Raw genomic sequence first — 19,481 nt, forward strand, 5'->3', positions numbered from 1 at the left:
TATTATTTGATTAAACAAAGCATTAAAAAGTGCTCTAAATAATGTGGCTAATTTACGAAAATGATACAACATTGTAAAATACGAAAAAAAACGCAAACCAGAACAAAAAGGGATACGTTGAAGAATACTAAGACTTTTTTTTTAGAAATTTAATTCCAAAGTCAAAACACCCATTAGTTTTTTACCGATATAAGTTATTTAAGTTCAATTGTTTATCTATAGTTGGCCCTTGAGACCTTTAATTACACATTATTTGGCATATGACAACAAAAATTAACAACAAATGGCAAAAATAAAAAACTACCAATTTCTGCAAGAACTGTGTCCCAGCCCTTCAAACCATATGTTATAAAAACAAAAATCTTGCTCAGTTTGGAACGTTGTAAAGCTTTCTTCAGTTAGATTGTTAATTAGTGTGACTATTTACAAAAGAAACAAAAACAACGGCAAAAATGGGCAATTATGCACAAAAATCAGAAAATTTTGTATAAAAACTCGTAGTACCAAAAGCAAGAAAACCGTCTGTTAAAACAATCGGCGACAAGATTAGTTTTTATTCTATAAGAAGGAAAGATTGACCGGTACTTACTGAGAATGAGCAAAATGTTGACTAAAATAATATTAAAAAATTGACAAGTTCAAAAAATCTCAGAAATTTCCTTAAAACAAATACATTCAATAACATAAGAGACATTAGGTAACAACCGAGTGAATACAAAAGGTTCACTTGGACCTCTTGAGGAAGAAATTCAGATCTTTGAGTGGTCAAACATAAAAATCAGACTGCCAAAAGAATAACAATTGAAGGCAAAAGACAAGATGTCAGTTAAATTTTACTGAAACTCTTCCTCAAAGCCATGAAAACCCTTTCGTTCTCTGAAAACACACTGAATTCACATTCGGCCTCAAATTTACGTAAATTGGAGCTGTCATTAATGGAGCCGTGAATAAAAAATTTTGTCAGTAAGTAACATTAAAAGAACAAAAGCGAAATATTTTGAAAAAAGTCAGCATCAAAATAGAAACCTGAAAGTCTCTGATTCTAAGAGCCCATGATATTATCGAACCTCTCCCTGATTTTGTCGCGAGCCCAGAAAACCGACCAAGTGTTCCAAGTATTTGCGAATTAGACCAATTGTTGAGTGGACTTCTTCAAATATTGAAAAAAAAGATGCATATTGTATAATTATCGAGTTAAATCTGCAAAAAACGGCCAAATTTTAATTCCAAAAGACTTTCATACGGCGCCTAATTGCAACTAGCTGTCTCTTGAGATTAGGGAGTCTGTGTTAAGGTTTCTAGGTCACTAAGTCTGGCAAACTTTAACAAATTGGATCAAAAAAACATATTTTGTGCCATTTTTGACGAAAAAAAAATTTAATTTTGAAAATTTTAGCCAACAAAAACATTAATCAAACAATACAGAAATTGTGCCAAATTTTAGCAAAAGTTACTGAAAATGTGAACAAAGACAGTCGAATATTCACAAAACTTTAAACCTGGATAACTCCTGTAGAAAACGAATACCGAAAAAATCTTTAATTCCGTATTCTACGCTGGACAGGCTTTTCGGGAAAAGAAGATTAGTACACTAACGTATTTCATGCTTCAATCCAAAATTTTTTAAGCTAATTTGAAATGGAGCAATTAATTAAAATGTTTGTGGAAAATGGTGTCTTTTCTATCGACAAAGTTTTGTACAAAGATAAAACGTGATACTGTGGTAAAGAATTTATAATCTAGATTTGATGGGGGAAACAAATTGATCCATATTTTGAAAACAATAATGATTTTTGAGAAACAGCTGTCGCAGAGCACCTAGTCTTTTCGCCAACAACAATGTTTTTAGAAGAAATGAGAGTTAGAATAATATAATACACAATACAATGAACGCGGTACAAAATAGAAACAGTCCTAAACTGCATGAAACTTTTGAACGGAATCAAAAAGTTTTCCTAGCAGCATCTTTTGCAAAAAATCCTTTCCCAAAAATTGAATCAAACTTTTCAAGCATTTTCTTGAAGAAAAGAATTAAACAGTAAACACGTTAAGAAACAGATCAAAATGAAAAGCGCCTGATGAGCAACACCGAACGTCCCGTTGAAAGGTTTGTCAGTGTTATTTTTTGTATTTAGAGACATCTAACCATTAAAAACTAAATGTTTTGGTAACTGCCTAGTGACCAGCACTCCTGCTACTTATAGATGATTCGTTTTTTTTGGAAAATAGCAATGGCGTTTTGCCCCTTTGATTATCTCAATCCCTCTAGGTAGCAATTCAGATTTGACACTTCAAGTGTTTTGATAAGCTGTCTTCGATATCCACTGCATTTTGCTCTAGAAAACAAACAAAACTTTTAGCAGAATTAGGAATTTTTCTAATTTGTCCTCAGAAGAATTCCCCTCGAGACGGTTGATAGTTAAGTTTGAAACGTGAGAAAATCAGATATTGTAAATACGCAGACCAATTCAAAAGATTATTCAACAAGGTGGCTCGGTAATGTGCGTTCGCACATTAAGTGCCGACACCGCTCATCTACATTTTTCACTTAATTGTCTACCAAATGAGGAAGAGATAAAAAAATTAACATAGCAACATATCGTTCAACAAACTACTTAAAGAATAAAACAATCTACTCTATAGGGTCTATGAGATCTGTGGCTACCATAATGTGACTACCAGAAAAGACGGCAATAAAAATCAAATAGTTACAAATGTTAGTTACGACCAAAACTCGTTGTCCATTTTTTGAAAACCACTAATTATCAAATCAATAGGGCATCAGAAAAAATATATACCGAAAAGTTTAATAGGTTTTTTCGGAACAAAATATGGGACTTTTCCTCAATGCGACTTGGCAACTAGTCGACTAGAAATGAGCAAAAGCGGCAAAAGTTTTTTAAAACATTGCTTTTTTTAAAAAAAGTATTAAATTCGAACTGATTAGAAATATTACGCATCTAATTAAATTATTGAGAGAGTCTTTTAAACCTCAATAGAGAGCGCCTGAGGCCTTTCATTATCCAGGATACGTCATACGACTACAAAAAGAACGACAAATATAGGCAAAATTTGCACGAAAAACTATGCACGAAAACGATGTCCCCCCAATCAATTAAAAATTAAGGTGATCACTCAAAACAATAAAAATCTTTTCTTGATTTTTTAGTAGGTGACAACATTTGTAAGTCAAATGACGCCCATTATTGTGATACTGCGAAAAGAAAACAAAAAAGGGGCAAATTTGCAAAAATCACGAATTTGTTTTATGAAAACTGGTTGTTCCAAGAAGAATGACCATTTGAGGAAAATAAAACCGTTATGAAGGGCAAATTGTATTTCAAAAGATAATTGATGTGAATTGTATCTAGAGATGCTTAGCTACATTTTAACAGAAATAAAATTGGCAGATCTCAAATATCTCTCTTTTTTTATTAAAAACAAATATCAAAATTCATAGCCAACTAAAGCTTTTAACTAAAAGAGTAGACAGTTTGTCTTGCAACTACTCGGAAAACTACTTGCAACTATTTTTAACGAGAGTAAATCATAAGACTATAAAATAACATTAAATACAAGCTGAACTAATAAGCTGCAAAACAACTTTGCGAAAACACAATTTTGAAGCCATTAGATTTATAAGATATTAACTGCAAGAATATAAAATCTTATTTGCGTCTCCTTGGATCATCATAACTTCTTTTTGTAAAACGACTATCACAAAATGACAACAAAAAGAACCACAAAAACTGATAAGTATCTAAACTTCACAAAATTCTTCTGAAACAAATTGTCTAAGCCCTGAAGACATTATTTAAAAAGTTTAAACAACAGAAAAGTTTTCTTTGATTAAACAAAACATTAAAAAGCGCTCTAAATAATGAGGCTAATTTACGAAAATGATACAACATTGTAAAATACGAAAAAAAACGCAAACCAGAACAAAAAGGGATACGTTGAAGAATACTATAGACATTTTTTTTAGAAATTTAATTCCAAAGTCAAAACACCCATTAGTTTTTTACCGATATTAGTTATTTAAGTTCAATTGTTTATCTATAGTTGGCCCCCGAGACCTTTAATCACACAATATTTGGCTTATGACAACAAAAATTAACAACAAAGGGCAAAAATAAAAAACTACCAATTTCTGCAAGAACTGTATCGCAGCCCTTCAAACCATATGTTATAAAAACAAAAATCTTGTTCAGTTTCAAACGTTGTAAAGCTTTCGTCAGTTAGATTGTTAAATAATGTGAAAATTTACAAAAGAAACAAAAACAACATCAAAATGGGCAATTATGCACAAAAATTTCCCTAAAACAAATACATTCAATAACATAAGAGACATTAGCTTACAACCGAGTGAATAGAAATTGTTCACTTGCACGTCTTGAGGAAGAAATTTAGATCTTTGAGTGGTCAAACTTAAAAATCAGACTGCCAAAAGAATAACAATTGAAGGCAAAAGACAAGAGATCAGTAAAGTTTTACTAAAACTCTTCCTCAGACATAAAACCCTTTGCTTCTCTGAAAACAAACTGAATCTACATTCGGCCTCAAATTTACGTAAATTGGAGCTGTCATTAATGGAGCCGTGAATAAAAAAATATTTTCAGTAATTAACATTAAAAGAACAAAAGCAAAATATTTTGAAAAAGGCAGTATCAAAATAAAAACCAAAAAGTCTGATTCTAGGAGTCCATGATATTATCGTACCTCTCCCTGATTTTGTCGCGCGCCCAGCAAACCGACCAAATGTTCCAAGTATTTGCGAATTAGACCAATTGTTGAGTGGAGTTCTTCAAATATTGAAAAAAAAGATGCATTTTGTATAACTATCGAGTTAAATCAGCAAAAAACGGCCAAATTTTAATTCCAAAAGACTTTCATATGGCGCCTAATTGCAACTAGCGCTTTTTTGAGATTAGGGAGTCTGTGTTAAGGTTTCTAGGTGACTAAGTCTGGCAAACTTTAACAAAGTGGACCAAAAAACATATTTTGTGCCATTTTTGATGAAATTTTGAAAATTTTAGCCAAAAAAAACTTTAATCAAACAATTCAGCAACGCTGTTCTATCCCTATCGGTAACAACAACACTCTGCCGTTAAAAATTTTTTGCAAAAGTTACTGAAAATGTGAACAAAGACAGTCGAATGTTCACAAAACTTTAAACCTCGATAACTCCCTGTAAAACACGAAAATCGAAAAAAAACCTTTTTAATTCCGTATTCTACACTGGACGGACTTTTTAATGATACCACTCACAATTCTCTACGATGAATATATCGTTCGGCCAAATTTGACTGAACAAAAAAAACCCAGTTGAGTATATAGTTCCTACCTCCCCACTAAAGTGGGGGTCGGAACAATAAGAGTTTCGCTCCACTTCGTTTCGCCTTCCTCAAAAGGAATGAATCATTTTGATCAAGGCTAGTATGGATTTTTGAAATGGATTTGTAATTGATGAAATTGACCTTTTGCGCTATTACTATATCAAATAGTCATCAGAGTGAGGAAATTGTAACGATGATACTCCGAAAGTAAGAAGTTTCTCGAAGTTTATGTTCAACGCTTTTTGGTTGTTTTAGCATACATTTAAAAAAATGTTTTTGTTCCACTTGCAAGAATTATTAAAATACGTTGCCTGATAAATAAGTTTCTTTAGACTGACAAAATCAAAAAGAAAAAACTTTAGGGTCATATAATTAACTCAAAATCCTCTAGCTAAATTTCGGGAAGATTTTCATGGAAATCAGTTTGTCAGTAGTTTTCTTGATCAGTTTTCCTTCGGTTTGTGTTGATGTATTATATTTTTTAGTGACCAAATGTTTTTGAATAGGAGAAAACTTCTCAAGAACCAATTTATAGGCACTATCTCTGGAAAAAGATGCTGGAAGTTTTAAAGTGGAAAATAAATAAATCAAAGAAATGAATTTGGCTTCAAAAGCGCTGCCAGACAAACAAAAGTCTAAAGTGCATAAGGTGGCTTTTAGTAAGGGCCAAGAATTTCAGATAAAAATGTGCTAATTTGGAATCGCAAACTTGCGAAAGTCATGCAACACTGAAATCCTCTGGAAGTCACTGAATGAAACCCAAGTTTAATGGCTAATCTCGAGCCCAAAATTGAATTAGAAATAATATGTTTTTATGCCAATTTGAGAGCATCTCGAACCTAGCAGAGGTAATAGTTTAAATTCTTATAAATTGAAAAAAGAATTGCATTTTTGATGAGTAGTTGCTGAACAATGGGCTGAATGCTATCCTCATCAACTTGGTTAAAAAACGGTTAAAATCCCTTAAAATCAATGGTTTTTTGCTTATCGAGCCCTTTTTTCGATGACCTTTTTAATGAAAATAAAGTCTATTGTTTGTCATCCTTGCTCTATATTATTGATGTTCTTCAAAAGTTGAAACTAGTTTGCGTGGGCTTAATATTTTGGTACCGGGTGTTTCCTAGGCGAGTTCGGTGAACTCTAATTTATTTGCTCTTAACAAGTTTTGATGATAAGAATAACAAATTTTTCTCAAATATCTGTATAAAGCGATTAGTTGATACAACTAATTTACATACACATTTTTGAAAGGACATCAAAATGCTGCTTAGTTCCGATCTTCTATAAGCTTTTATAGTTTCAACATATCTAGAATCGAATTTGAGAATAACATTGAGCAATTTTCCAATTCGTTTTGGATTATTTTTAATACGTTTCAAATTTTTTCCCATTGAATTTTTTGAGCCACCGTTGGGTTTTAAGATATTTGCAGAAAACTGGCTTGTAAGCAATTTGATGGGAAAATTTCAAAAGGCGGGGAAGTTGGCATCTTGTTGTTTGAATCCAGTATCCCATATCTTTACCAAAAAAAGCTGTTCTGTTAGCACTGAAAATGAGCAAATTGGGAATTAATCCTTTGACGTCATGTCGTTGAAATGGTCTTCGTTCCCTGGAATCGAATCTATTTTTTTTCATCAACATTTCACTTTTAGGTATAACTTAGGAGACCTAAAATTCTCTCGCATTTGGATTATTTCAACTTTTTTCAGCAACGATGAATTGATTAATACTTGGCGTTTTTGACGCTTAAAAACTACAACGATTATTTTAATATTCTCAGGGTTGTTTCGTTAAATTTGAATGCTAAGTTTTACGAAGTTTCTTCTATCAGAGAAAAATTACTTTACATAATAAAATGGGATGTCTGCGAAGTCACAACGCTTCACTGTTTTCAACAGCTGGTCCCATTTTCCTCCCTCAATACTCGCATTGTCCACCCTCATCCATCTGTCGATTTGAACCCCGCTCTCATTTAGCCTTTGCAACCTTACACCTCATCGCTTGAACCCCTCTCATAATGCTGGCATCCATAAGCCCCAGCTGGCTACTACCGAAGCGAACCGCTCGCCGGTTGTTTGAGAGAAATTCGCCCGACGTTTGTCGTTTATGTTTTGCATTAAACTCCGAATAAATTAACACTATCAATGGGATTTTATTTTGACCAAGTTGTGTACATTTTAAACTTGATCGTAATCTTGTGAAACCTTTTCTACATGTTGAACACGTGTATTCAGTTTTGGCACGGTATCATTTTTTAGATATGACTTGTTGAAATGGCTGACCAGATCTCATTCACCGTAGGTCTAGACTTAGAACTCTATTTTATCTTAACTCCACTGTTTTTTCTTCATATAGAAACTTTTCACGGACTTTCACTTCCAGGACAGACGAGCTTTTAAACATGAGTTAATGTTATTAATGAAGTCCTTGACCAGGAAATTTGTCTGAAACTGCAAAACATAATGGATTTTTGTAAACGGAATGTTAAAGACGTCGAATATAAAAGTGCTTTTGCACTCCGGTGAGAAATTTCTCTAGTCATAACAAATTCTCGGAAAGTACAAAGTGTTCAATTGATCTTGTCTCATAAAGAATAGTTATATAGTACTTTTTATGCGTGTCGTGCTTCTCGCCTTTTACCCGGTTGTTTGATTGGAACAAGTAGTTGTACCTAGGATTTCTCACCTGGGAAACCGCTTGTTTGGGATTACTTTGATTGAACCCAACTTCCCACTAACACTGACTGAGTTCGAATAACCATATTGTTTCTGCTTGGATGGTAAATGTCTGTATGTTGGATAACATCATCAGAGTTTTAGGCAGTGAAATCGTAACTGGAATAGGGTTGTTCAATAAAACTTGGTGATTTAAGACTTAGATTGGAGGCAATATTAAAATGGACATGATGAACTATAGAAATCAAAGACTCAAGGCAACTTGTGAAATGAGATAGTGATCAGGTTAACAAAGTTTACCCAATCTAAACTTCAGAAAAGGTATTAGTTAAAATTATATCAAGGTGGCCGAAAATAAGAGGGAAAAAAACTGGCGGAGCAAAAAATCCCTTTGAGAATGAATTTCCTTGAGTCGAAAAAATGTGAGTCGAAATAAGTACATATGTAGAAACACATGTATGCTATTTTATATAAATACATAACCTAATAATTATTAAGAGACTTAATTAAGGGATGGACTAAAAATAAGGGATGTGTAAGGGCTGGTTTTAGTGGGTAGTGCTCTTTTATTAGGTTTCACAAGTAAAGTGTAAATTCCGACCGACGTCATCTTAATTTGGCTTGCAAAATAAATTGTTTATCGTAAATTTCGCTTGCTTTACTCGAGGGGGATTGGATTCTGAATTGATAATTGTCTAAATTTTTCAGCCGAGAGAATGGTACGACCTTTGGCACGTTGCCAAGTATCGTTACGCCGAAGGAGAAGAGAATTATTGGAGCACGAGGAATAAGATCACGAAGCAGCTAATTTCTGTTCAGGATGAGAAGTTTCGAGAAGCGAGGGAGAAAGCGCTCCAAATTGAGCAACGGGTGAGTTTGAAAGATCAGATTTGAAATCGGGAAAATGACGAATAACAATTAACTCATCTTATTTATGTTTTATTGAAAAATAAATGTATCCAAGTTGTTCAAGTGTTTAATTGCTCTCGAACGAAGTTTGTAGCAATTATATTAGTCCTGTTGGTCTTTTTTAATAGCCGCACAGCGATAGCTGGGGCTATTATTGGCCTTCTCTTGGTTTTTTACAATTCAAGGAATTTGAATTGTATTGGGGCGCTGTCTTTTTTACAATCCAAGAATTGGATTGTATTGGTGCTCTGTCTTTTTTTTATTTTTGTAAGATGTTTTCACACCTTTTTTCGTGACTTTGAGCTTTCAAAACGGGATAAACAGGTAACGCTCAGCGGGCATCAAGTTTCATTAGAAGCCCGTAGCCGCGTTTAGTAGTCCTTCAAGTACTTAGAGTGGTGAAGCTACTGGGAAGGCCGTTATTCAAGGTTAAAAGGTCATTTTTAGGAGTTTTTGAGCCCAAAATAATGCCATTTTTCGCTTTTTTCGTCATTTTTTTGGATTTTTTTGTTGGATCTGCCTACAATTGAGGTTTGTAAAAGTCGATAAAGGGTTTTTGCAAGACGAAATTCCTTTTTATGGCCATTTTACGTGCTATATGTTTTGCTACTCTAAACATAAACATGGTAATTTATACCAATTTTTAACATTTTTTTCAAGTTTTTTTGAAAATTTTTGGCATTTTTGAGTTGTTTCAGCCCTTGGAGTCAAGAAACCTCTTGTGGGGCCAAATAATAGGTCATTAATAGCCGCCCTCATCTTCTCACACGGCTATTATTGCGCTCGTATTTTTTTTTTTTACTTCGTCAAACTTTTTTTTGCTTTACCATTTTGCCGCTTTTTCGACATTTTGCGTGAAATCTTTTTGACTTCTCTAGGCTAGTTTCTCTCTTCTCTCATTCTGCTAAAAGTGAATTTGAACATCAGTTGCTAAGCAAAGCAATTCAAAATTAACAGAGTCGGTATAAAAAATTGAAGTCAGAAATAGAAACGGGATAAATCCATAAAGCCCAATTTTAGATGCCCGCTATTTGAACGTCGTTCCTATAAGTCTTAGTTACCACCTCTAATGCTTATTGGTGTTGATAGTAGCCCCTGTAGCCTCTCTCTAAGAAACAGAAGTATGTTCAACTACGAAATGCCATCAAAATAAATCGGACTTAAAAAATATTTTTGTACAAAAATCTTTTTTTTTCAATATATTCTATTCGTTCAATCCCAATCATGCTTATTGGAATCAACGGCGGCTATTTTCCGGCAATCTGCTGGGTATGTTTATAATGTTTCTAGTGGTAAAGAAATGGTTTGCAAAATTTTTACTTCACAAATTTTAACAATTTTTTTTGATAAAAATTGCAGTTTTTTTCAAAGTTTCTAACATTTATTGTCATTATTCAAGTTTTCTAGCCCCAGTGGCGAAACACCTCATCTAGGGTTTGCTAATAAATTAGTTTATTGAAAATTTTTTATTGGCCGTGGAATGGTTTTATTGGTTTATTGAAAATGTTTTAATATCACAAATTTTGTCATTTTTTTTTTACTAAACTTGCTTTTTTTTTAAATTTAAGAATTTTTGTGATTTTTCAGGCTTATCTAACCTAAACTGTGAGTGAATCTCCTCTAAATGTTGATAAAAAGTTACTTCATAGTTGCTGGTGGTATGGGGAATGTGTTTCCAGATTTTAATTTTACAAATTCTATCGATTTTCAAATTGCAATTTTTTCTTTCAATTTCTGAAATTTTATTATTTTTCCTCAGTGGCCAGGGAACCTCCTTTAGGGTTTCCTAGTATTTTACTGCATAATTTCTAATAGCAATGAAATAGTTTTCAGTTTTTTAATATTGCAATTGTAGGCAATTTTTTTTAATAGAGCTTGCATTTTAAAATTTTTGATTGTTTTAATTTCTTGCCATTTTCTGAGTTTAGCGATCTGTACTGGCCAACGAAACATTAAATAATGCCGACTTGTTACAAGACAGAACTCCAGAAGAAAATAAAAAGTGGTTTCGAACATTTTTCCAGCCATATTTCAGTAAATTTTTCGCTTTTCATTTTTCAATATTTTGAAGCATTTGTTATATTTCTCAAGTTTATTTACCTTTTGTGGCGAATTGATCTGTTTCAAGGCTTTTGCGTGAGTTAATGAGTATATTTATTTGTGTTATATATATGGTCATCAGGTTAAAAGCTTGAAAAGGTCTGGCAATAATTATTTTTATTGTTTAGTTCGTTTCATTCTTTTACTTTCTCAACTTTTGAGATTGTCTTTTTGGCTGGAATTGTTCAATTGCTCTGCTGGTCAAATATATTGGGTCTGTTTTGCATTCATTTCCTTGGATTGTAATTCAGGACTTGTCCTGCTATGTTTTTTTTCAAGATCTGTACACACATTTTCATGATTTTTGAACTCAAATTGGAGTAGTGATTTTGGTCACGCCGAAACAGGAAGTGGAGCGAAAAAGCGAGTGGTTTTGCGGCGTGAAATTTTTTTGCTCTAAATTTAAAGTAGAGTGAGAAAACGGTGTTTGAACAAAAATTCGCTTTCTCGCTAGTGGTTTTTTGTTCACATGCGGCAATTTCACTTTGATGTTTACTGTTTTTTCGATTTTTTGGATCGGATTTTTTTCAAAATGGTTTTCCCAATCCATTCATTATCCATTCTAGGTCTAATTTTCGGTTTAGTCAATGAAACTTTTTTGAATTGTACGTCAGGACTTGTCCTGCTATGTTTTTTTATTTCGTCGTCATGATTTTTGTTACGACCATATGACGTCACAGCCACTCTTTGTTCATTCGTTCATGCAATTTCAACTGAATTGCATGTGTGACGTCATTTTTCGCTCTTAGTGGAGCGAGTCTGTTTGTTCATGCGCGTGATAAAATTTTTGGTCACACTTGACTTACCTCACTCTCAAAAATGACTTCCTCACTTTGAAATTGACTTTGATTTAGTGTAATTCAAAGAGATAAGGTCAAATGGGTGTGTGTCACTCTAAATGAAGGTTATTTGAGATCAGCCAATAGAGGCAGAAATAACTTATACAGAGTTTTAATCAGAATATAACAAATCATCCTTCAATGAAAAGACGAATTTTTTGGTCTGTCTTTACTGTTTTTTTAGAATGTCGGTCTACAAATCTATTGCGGCTATTTTCTGGCAATCTGCCAGCTATGTTCTGCAATTTTTTACTTGACCGATTTTTCGTCTGACCCAATTGAATTTTCGTCCTCCAAAAGGGGATAAACAGTTAGCACCCAGTGGGCATTAAGTTCTCTTAGAGCCTTTCAGCTCAGTAGTCTCCAAGTATGCGATTCACAGATACTGTTTCAGAGACCTATACTTATGGCGTGAAGGGCGGTTTTTAGAGGTTGGTCCCTGCAAACCCCCCCCCCCTCCCCTCCTGTGCACCCCGCTGCGCTCACCTCACAGCCCTTCAATTAAGCTAAAGCTAGCCTCACAAAACCGCTCCCAAGTTAGTCAGTTATTTTTAAAAAGATTTGTTGGAGTATTTTGAAAAAGATTTGCGTTTAAAAAGCAAAGAAATTGTAGAAGTGAACTCATACAATTTCATTACGTTCCTACAATCTTTATCAATCAGTTATGGGAAGTTCTCGTGTTCGAATGTAATATAGTTTTTAATACCAACGCTATATTTATGACAAACATATTGTATTTTCTTTTCTGCTCATTCCCACTGAAAACTCGATTGCAGCATAAGAGAGAGAGTTTGGGCTTCTTTGTCACGGCGGTTTGCACCCGCCATCGAAGGGTATAATGGACCGCTTTCTGAACTATGATGCGTGCGTCACAGTTGCACAGAGCATGAGCTAGAAACATGAGTTGACCTCTGAATAGCAATTTTTGAGGTAATTCCTAAACCTTTGCTAAGAATTCCTAAACTTTTGTCTATAAATTTTCCTAAACTTTTGTCTATCAATGTCCTTTAAGTCAATATTTTTGATTTTCTTGATAATATTTAGTAGTTTGTTGGATCGCACCCAAAAATTCTCATCGGTCTTTGCGAGATTTCCATGGATTGCCATGAGCTCCTCTTGATCATGTATTCATTAGATTTTGATTTAAGTAATTGACAATTCGATTTTATAGATGCTCTGCAATAAGGTTATAAGAGTTAGTATGTCTTGGAGTTCGAAGTAGTACACCGACAGAAGCTTGAGTTCTGTTAACCTCTTGTTTTGATTCACTTCCCTTTTTTTGAAAATCCAACATGTGGCTTTCTTTTGGATACGTTTTTTTTGCATTCAGTTTTATTTCTAAACCAGACCATTGAAGCATAGCTTAAAACTGGTATGGCATATCCCAAATACGCATTAAATTTTGTTCTAATGTTCGCTAAAACAGAAACGTTACGATTTTGAAAGTAGAACGCCTCTGAGGCGTTTTGATGATGCTTCTGGTTATTTGCTTTCCACGAGAGTTTGGTAAATGTTGCCATGCCAGGATCTTTTTCGGTTTTGCTGTCGAGGAATTTTAAAGTTAGTATAAATTGTTGTTTGGTGTTATGTTGTTGTTTTACTAGTAAAATGTAGCATTTCCTTTCATTATCATTTCCTTTTCGCACCAGCTTTTTATGGCTTCAAGATGCGATTGGATATCTGCTGGCTGTGTTGTTACTAACTTAAGATCATCAGCGTATACAAAAGCTTGGCAAACTTTCTCCCTTTTTTGTAGATCGTCCACATATTAAAAATATTAAAAGACCTAAGTGATCCTTGTGGGACACTAGTAACTGCGACAATTTCGGATTTACATTCATTCATTTTAACATAGTTTTCTTTCAGTGCGGGAACGAACATGCATCGCTTTTATTCTTAGGAAATTACTACCGATTTGAAGGTCCTCGTCTTCTGTGAGTTTTATATTGTGTGGTAGACTTTCGAAGCGTTTTTTTAAAAATCGAAGTAGAGTAAAAAAATTTTTTCTATAGCTTTCTCATTGAGTTCTTCGTATAGAAGTAGCTGCGTCAACATAGAACTATTTCTTCTAAATCATTGAGTTCTTCGTATAGAAGTAGCTGCGTCAACATAGAACTATTTCTTCTAAATCAATGATGGGAGTTATCGATACATGGCTCTTCTTTTTTGTAAGTTTCTTAGAAGTTATTTTTCCTTAAACCTTCGAGACCTTACAAAGAAGCTTATTGGCCTTTAGTTCTCAATGATTGCTCGGTTTTGGTCTTTGAAAATTGGGTTTACTCCGCTCGCTGCTTCGTTATAATTTGATGGAAAATAGTTTTTTTTCAAAGCGACTTATTTTTTGTGACCGTATTAACAATATTGTCGGTCCTCATGCTTTATTGGGCTGAAGTTTGGTCAGTGTTTCTGATTTTTTTTCTTTTTTTTTACCGTTTTTCATCAGTTTTTATCGTTATTGCAATATCTTTTAGGAAAACACTGGAGAATGAATCACTTATGTAGTTGCACTTCAATCTATCTTCGTGGGTTTTTTGTCTGGTAGTACTTTTGAAGATAGATTTTAGGTACTTTTGTGGTCAGAATGTATCTCGAAAAGTTTTATCTTCAATTTCCGCCTGATCTTTTTTAGCTGATCTCTCAGCTTCTAATATGTTTTTTGATTTTAACCAGTCTGTGGAGGTTTGATTTTATTGTTTTTTAGTCTAGATATACTTTTCATGAGATGGGAATTCCTTTTTGACCCATGGGGGAAGTTATATCTAAGCAATGTAGTTTTGGGAACATTGTTGTTGAAAATATTTTCAAGCCATTTAAACCCTCGCTTGACTAATTCATCGAAGTTGCTGTAGCAATATGGCTAAAAATCTTTTCTGTATATTTGTTTAACTGATGCAAGCGACTTCGTTGAAGAGAAACTTATGCTGGTCAAATTTGCATTTCGTCTCTGTGTCTCAATCTTCAGTATGAAAGCTTTATGATCAGATTTGATTGAATTATAGAACTTCATATTTGTGTCACATTTCATTACTCCATTGGTGTTGTTAGTTAGGAATTCATCAAGCTGTCCGTGTTGCTTTTGGTTTAAAACTTTTCGGAGGTTTCTTTACATAATTTTCTCAACAGTTTTGTATTTTTATTTGTAGAACTTAGTTGTCCAACGAGTATTTTCATCATTGAGATCACCTGTAATAATAATTGAGTTAGAATTTTCTTTTTCCGCTTAGATCTTTAACTCATCAAGATGTTTCAGACCACCTATATAAGTGCGTTTTCTAGGATTGTTGTTTTTTGCTGTTTTTGCATCAGCAAACTCATTTGTGTTCTTAAGTTCTGATCTTTCATGAGGTATGTTTCTAACCGCAATGAGAACTCCTCCGTGCTTTGTTTTGTGATATCAGTTTGTCGATCATTTTGATGGATTTTGTTGGATGGTAAAGTCTTTTAAGGAAAAGTCCTCCATTAGGTATGTTGTCTGTTAACCATGTTTCAGCGGGCAACAAAATATCTTTTTTTCCTTTGGCAGACAATTTCCACAGTTCGCCCTGCGTTTGAGGTCTACTAGATTTCTTATACTCAAATATAGAAATGATATACCGTATGATTTTCGTAGTCGGTCACTTGTGTCTGTGCCATTTTCTTTTTTGTTCGAGTTTAGGTCAACCCGCTTCTTGTCTATCTTTTCTTTCTTATCGTCAGATTTTTAGCACTTGTACCTTGATTTACTATCCTTCTTCTCATTTGATACATTTCTTATTCTCTTTCTTGATCTTCTTGAGTAATGTCTTTGCCAATAAATATTGGTTTGCAGTAGTGTTTCAGTTTTTTCACGGACAGCAGAATAAGTCTCTTTGCATAATCACTATCTATCTTCATCGCCATGATTCGATGCTTGCCTTCAGAGAACTTTCCTGGCCGTTTGATATGAGTGACATGGTTTCCAGTTCAGCAATTGAAGTTTTTAAAGTTTGTTGTCTCATTACTGAGGCTTCTAGAAATCCCTCAATTGAGGGCCTTTCACACCTTACGAAATACATTTCACATGAAAAACACTATTTAATAAGTTTTATTTCATGCTGATGCGTTGTAGCATGAAAGTAACTAGCTCTGAAGTTTCCAATACCAAAGAATGTGATTGATTTTGAGACCCTTCTCTTCATCTTATATTTGTCTAATTACCGTTCTGATATTTTTGGTCGGTGTATTGGTCCGTTGTTTCTATCATGCTACTAAGCGGTAAGGGGATTGCGTTTTTCGTTTTGGATTTCACTGGCATATTTGTTTTTCATAGCTCGCAATCATAAAAACGTAATGTATGACGTCATCTATGCATTTTTGGGTTCTTTCCCATTATAGCCCCCCTCATGGAATTATAGCCCCCCATTATTGTATATTTACCATGATTGAGGGGGCTATAGGTTATCTGACCACTAAGATGGGGGTGTATAATGGGAAAGACCCCATTTTTGAGTGCGTGTATGCTTGTGCTTGGAGGTAGCTTTATTTTTATTTTTAGTCACTCAAGTGTGTTATCATTTGATATTTTTGACAATGTGATGAATTGGATTTCAAGAACATCTGCTTGATTAGTTTTTGAAATTTGGTTTACCGATTTAGGCAAGTTGGTTTTAGCAACACGTGTAATTGTGTAATGAATAAAACCTTTTAAGATACAACTGTCAATTGTCTGTACACTGCCGTTGCCATGGTATCTTATATGGAATTAGTTTTTTTCTGTTTTGTAATATTTTTTGTACTTCGGGGGTGGCTCATTTTTTCATTCGCAGAGGTTGAAAATTAAGGGGATAATCTGTTGCACCCTGAGAAAGCTTGATGCGAACCTCTTGTCTTTTTCTACTTTTTTGTGTTTTTAGCTTTCAGTCCAATTGATTTTAAAAAAATTAATCATTGTTTCGGTTAATTTCAGAGGAGGGATCGAGTGAAGCAGAGGAAACAGAAGATTGACAATCACTACCGAGAGTACATTCGCAATGCATTGGCTCAAGGTTAGCACTAACATATCATCTGTCATTGAGTCCTCTGAAATCAGTCTTCGATGTTTTCACTCTAAGATTATTGTTGAAAATGGGAGAATAAATAAGCATGGCCGGCTAGATCAAAAAGGGAAGCTGTTTTAAAGAATTGAAATGAAAACACGCCAAGGAAAAACGAAAAGTAATGGGTGGGGGTATTAAATTATATAGAATACTATATTTGTCATGAAAATTTTTAATTACGTTTAAAAAATTGAATTGGCTCATACAATTTTGCTTAGAGCTAAAAGAGGTAAAGCTTCTGAATTTTAATCTTAAAAAAGTAATATTCTAAGTAAAAAAATGAAAAAATTTAAAAAAGTATTCACTCTCTCGTAGTACTATTTTTGTGGTGAAATGGGTTTCTGATATTACCAAAACAGAAAACATTGGAATAGGATAAATTTGAAGATATGCAAAAATTTTCTAAAGATTTAAGTTTTTCCTTTTTTCTTGGAAGTCTTGTGTAAACTTTTAAATCAATATAGTATCTAACAACTATAGTTTTATTTTCTTTAGTTTGATTTGCCTGGAATGGTATCCGAATCAAAAACTGTGTTGATTCTGATTTGCAAAAAAAGAAAAATTATCTAACGAACGAGTAAAAAAAAACATTAAAATGTTTTCCTTTATCTTTTTGCTGGTTTTCCTGGCCTCCTGAACCAGCTATTTTTTGTTCACATATGCGCCCCGATATTATATACTTTTTGATTCTACGCAAATGTATCGGAACATCATCACAACGTTTTAGAATAACATAGGAAAAAGATCGACGTTTTTTTAAAGGACCCTAATTTTGCTAATTTCAATTTAGACAAAAACCAAATTTCTTGAAAAATATAAAAATCTGTTTTTCATTAACTATATTCTGTTGATTATTCCTAACGCTTTCTCTTGATTTTCAGCTTGAGATATCTGTTGTTCTTCGGCTGACTGCCAACTTCCATTCGACAATCTGAAGATGTCATCATTATAGTTTCTCTCCAAATAAAAAATGTTGAATATCACCATTACATTTTTTTAGAAAAGTAGATAATCATATTTATGCTCGAATTTCTTATCTCTGTACAAATTTGCCAATTACCTTTTAAATCTTTTGAAAAAATTATAGGGATCAAATTTTCAAAAAAAATTACAAGTGATTGTAATTTCAAAAAATTACAAAAAAGTGATTGTTGAAGGGACATTCAAGAACATGACAGCAAACGCAAACACGAGGAAAGAACCAAAATACGTTTTCTGACGCTTTAATGAGTCGCTCATGCATCTACACTGATCTCAGTAAATTTGGTCCTTGCTTTGGACGCAAAAGATTTTTGCGTCCTCATTGGAGGCAATTTTTAACATTAAATAGACGAAGAGGAGTGACAGTAAAGATCCACTTCTTTGATTGTTTTGCACCGTATTTTTTATTGTACTAAAATTTAGCATTGCTGCTACGGCTGACCCTAAGTGTGACTTGTTGTTTGCGTACAGAGCGTGCAGAAAAGCGTAACAAGTCACCGGGAAAGAAGGTGGTACTTGTGGACGCGAGAGAGAGGCGTGCTCCCAATATCCACACCATTCATCAGCATCACTACTCCTTTTCCTTGGACCCGACAGATTCCTCAGATGATAATGCTCACTCACAGTATTACTCGTCGGGAATGCCTGCCTTCAAGTCGTCCGTCGGCGACATCAGTGAAGGTACTAAAACGACATATCTGAAAATCCGATATCACTCCGATCCAGCTTTGATTTTTTAATAGCCGCCCTCATCTTCTCAGCCGGCTATTATTGCGCTCGTATTTTTTTTTACAATTCAAAGAATTTGAATTGTATTGGGGCGCTGTCTTTTTTTTAAGGTCTGTTCACACATTTTCATGATTTTTGAAGTCAAATTGGAGTGGTGATTTTGGTCACGCCGAAACAGGAAATGGAGCGCAAAAGCGAGTGGTTTTGCGGCGTGAAATTTTTTCGCTCCAATTTTAAAGTAGAGTGAGAATACGGTGTTTGAACAAAAATTCGCTTTATCGGAAGTGGTTTTTTGTTCACATGCGGCAATTTCACTTTGACTTTTACTGTTTTTTCGATTTTTTGGATCGGATTTTTTTCTAAATGGTTTTTCCAAACCATTCATAGTCCGTTCTAGGTCTAGTTTTCTGTTTAGTCAATGAAAATTCTTTGAATTGTACGTCAGGACTTGTCCTGCTATGTTTTTTACTTCGTCAAACTTATTTTCGCTTTACCATTTTGCCGCTCTTTCGACATTTTGCGTGAAATCTTTTTGACTTCTCTAGGCTAGTTTCTCTCTTCTCTCATTCTGCTAAAAGTGAATTTGAACATCAGTTGCTAAGCAAAGCAATTCAAAATGAACAGAGTCGGTATAAAAAATTGAAGTCAGAAATAGAAACGGGATAAATCCATAAAGCCCAATTTTAGATGCCCGCTATTTGAACGTCGTTCCTATAAGTCTTAGTTACCACCTCTAATGCTTATTGGTGTTGATAGTAGCCCCTGTAGCCTCTCTCTAAGAAACAGAAGTATGTTCAACTACGAAATGCCATCAAAATAAATCGGACTTAAAAAATATTTTTGTACAAAAATCTTTTT

The 19,481-nt window shown here is 33.9% G+C and overlaps 2 protein-coding genes across 2 annotated transcripts in view; one reads left to right on the forward strand and one right to left on the reverse strand.

The window, feature by feature from the left end:
- LOC142334628 (nucleolysin TIAR-like) overlaps window positions 1–15,917 on the reverse strand; it is a 210,302-nt gene extending 194,385 nt beyond the window's left edge. Inside the window, exon 1 of the mRNA XM_075382819.1 lies at window positions 15,909–15,917. The gene's annotated coding sequence lies outside the window, so the exon portion shown is untranslated. The remainder of the gene's footprint in view (window positions 1–15,908) is intronic.
- The window catches only part of LOC142334627 (uncharacterized), a 67,954-nt gene continuing 56,045 nt past the window's right edge, over window positions 7,573–19,481 (forward strand). Inside the window, exons 1-4 of the mRNA XM_075382818.1 lie at window positions 7,573–7,633; window positions 8,720–8,881; window positions 16,784–16,862; window positions 18,366–18,575. Coding sequence (XP_075238933.1) covers window positions 7,610–7,633; window positions 8,720–8,881; window positions 16,784–16,862; window positions 18,366–18,575 — 475 coding nt within the window. The 5' untranslated portion in view covers window positions 7,573–7,609. The remainder of the gene's footprint in view (window positions 7,634–8,719; window positions 8,882–16,783; window positions 16,863–18,365; window positions 18,576–19,481) is intronic.

This window comes from Convolutriloba macropyga, chromosome 2 (assembly GCF_964194025.1).
Source record: "Convolutriloba macropyga chromosome 2, txConMacr16.3, whole genome shotgun sequence".
NCBI lineage: Eukaryota > Metazoa > Xenacoelomorpha > Acoela > Convolutidae > Convolutriloba > Convolutriloba macropyga.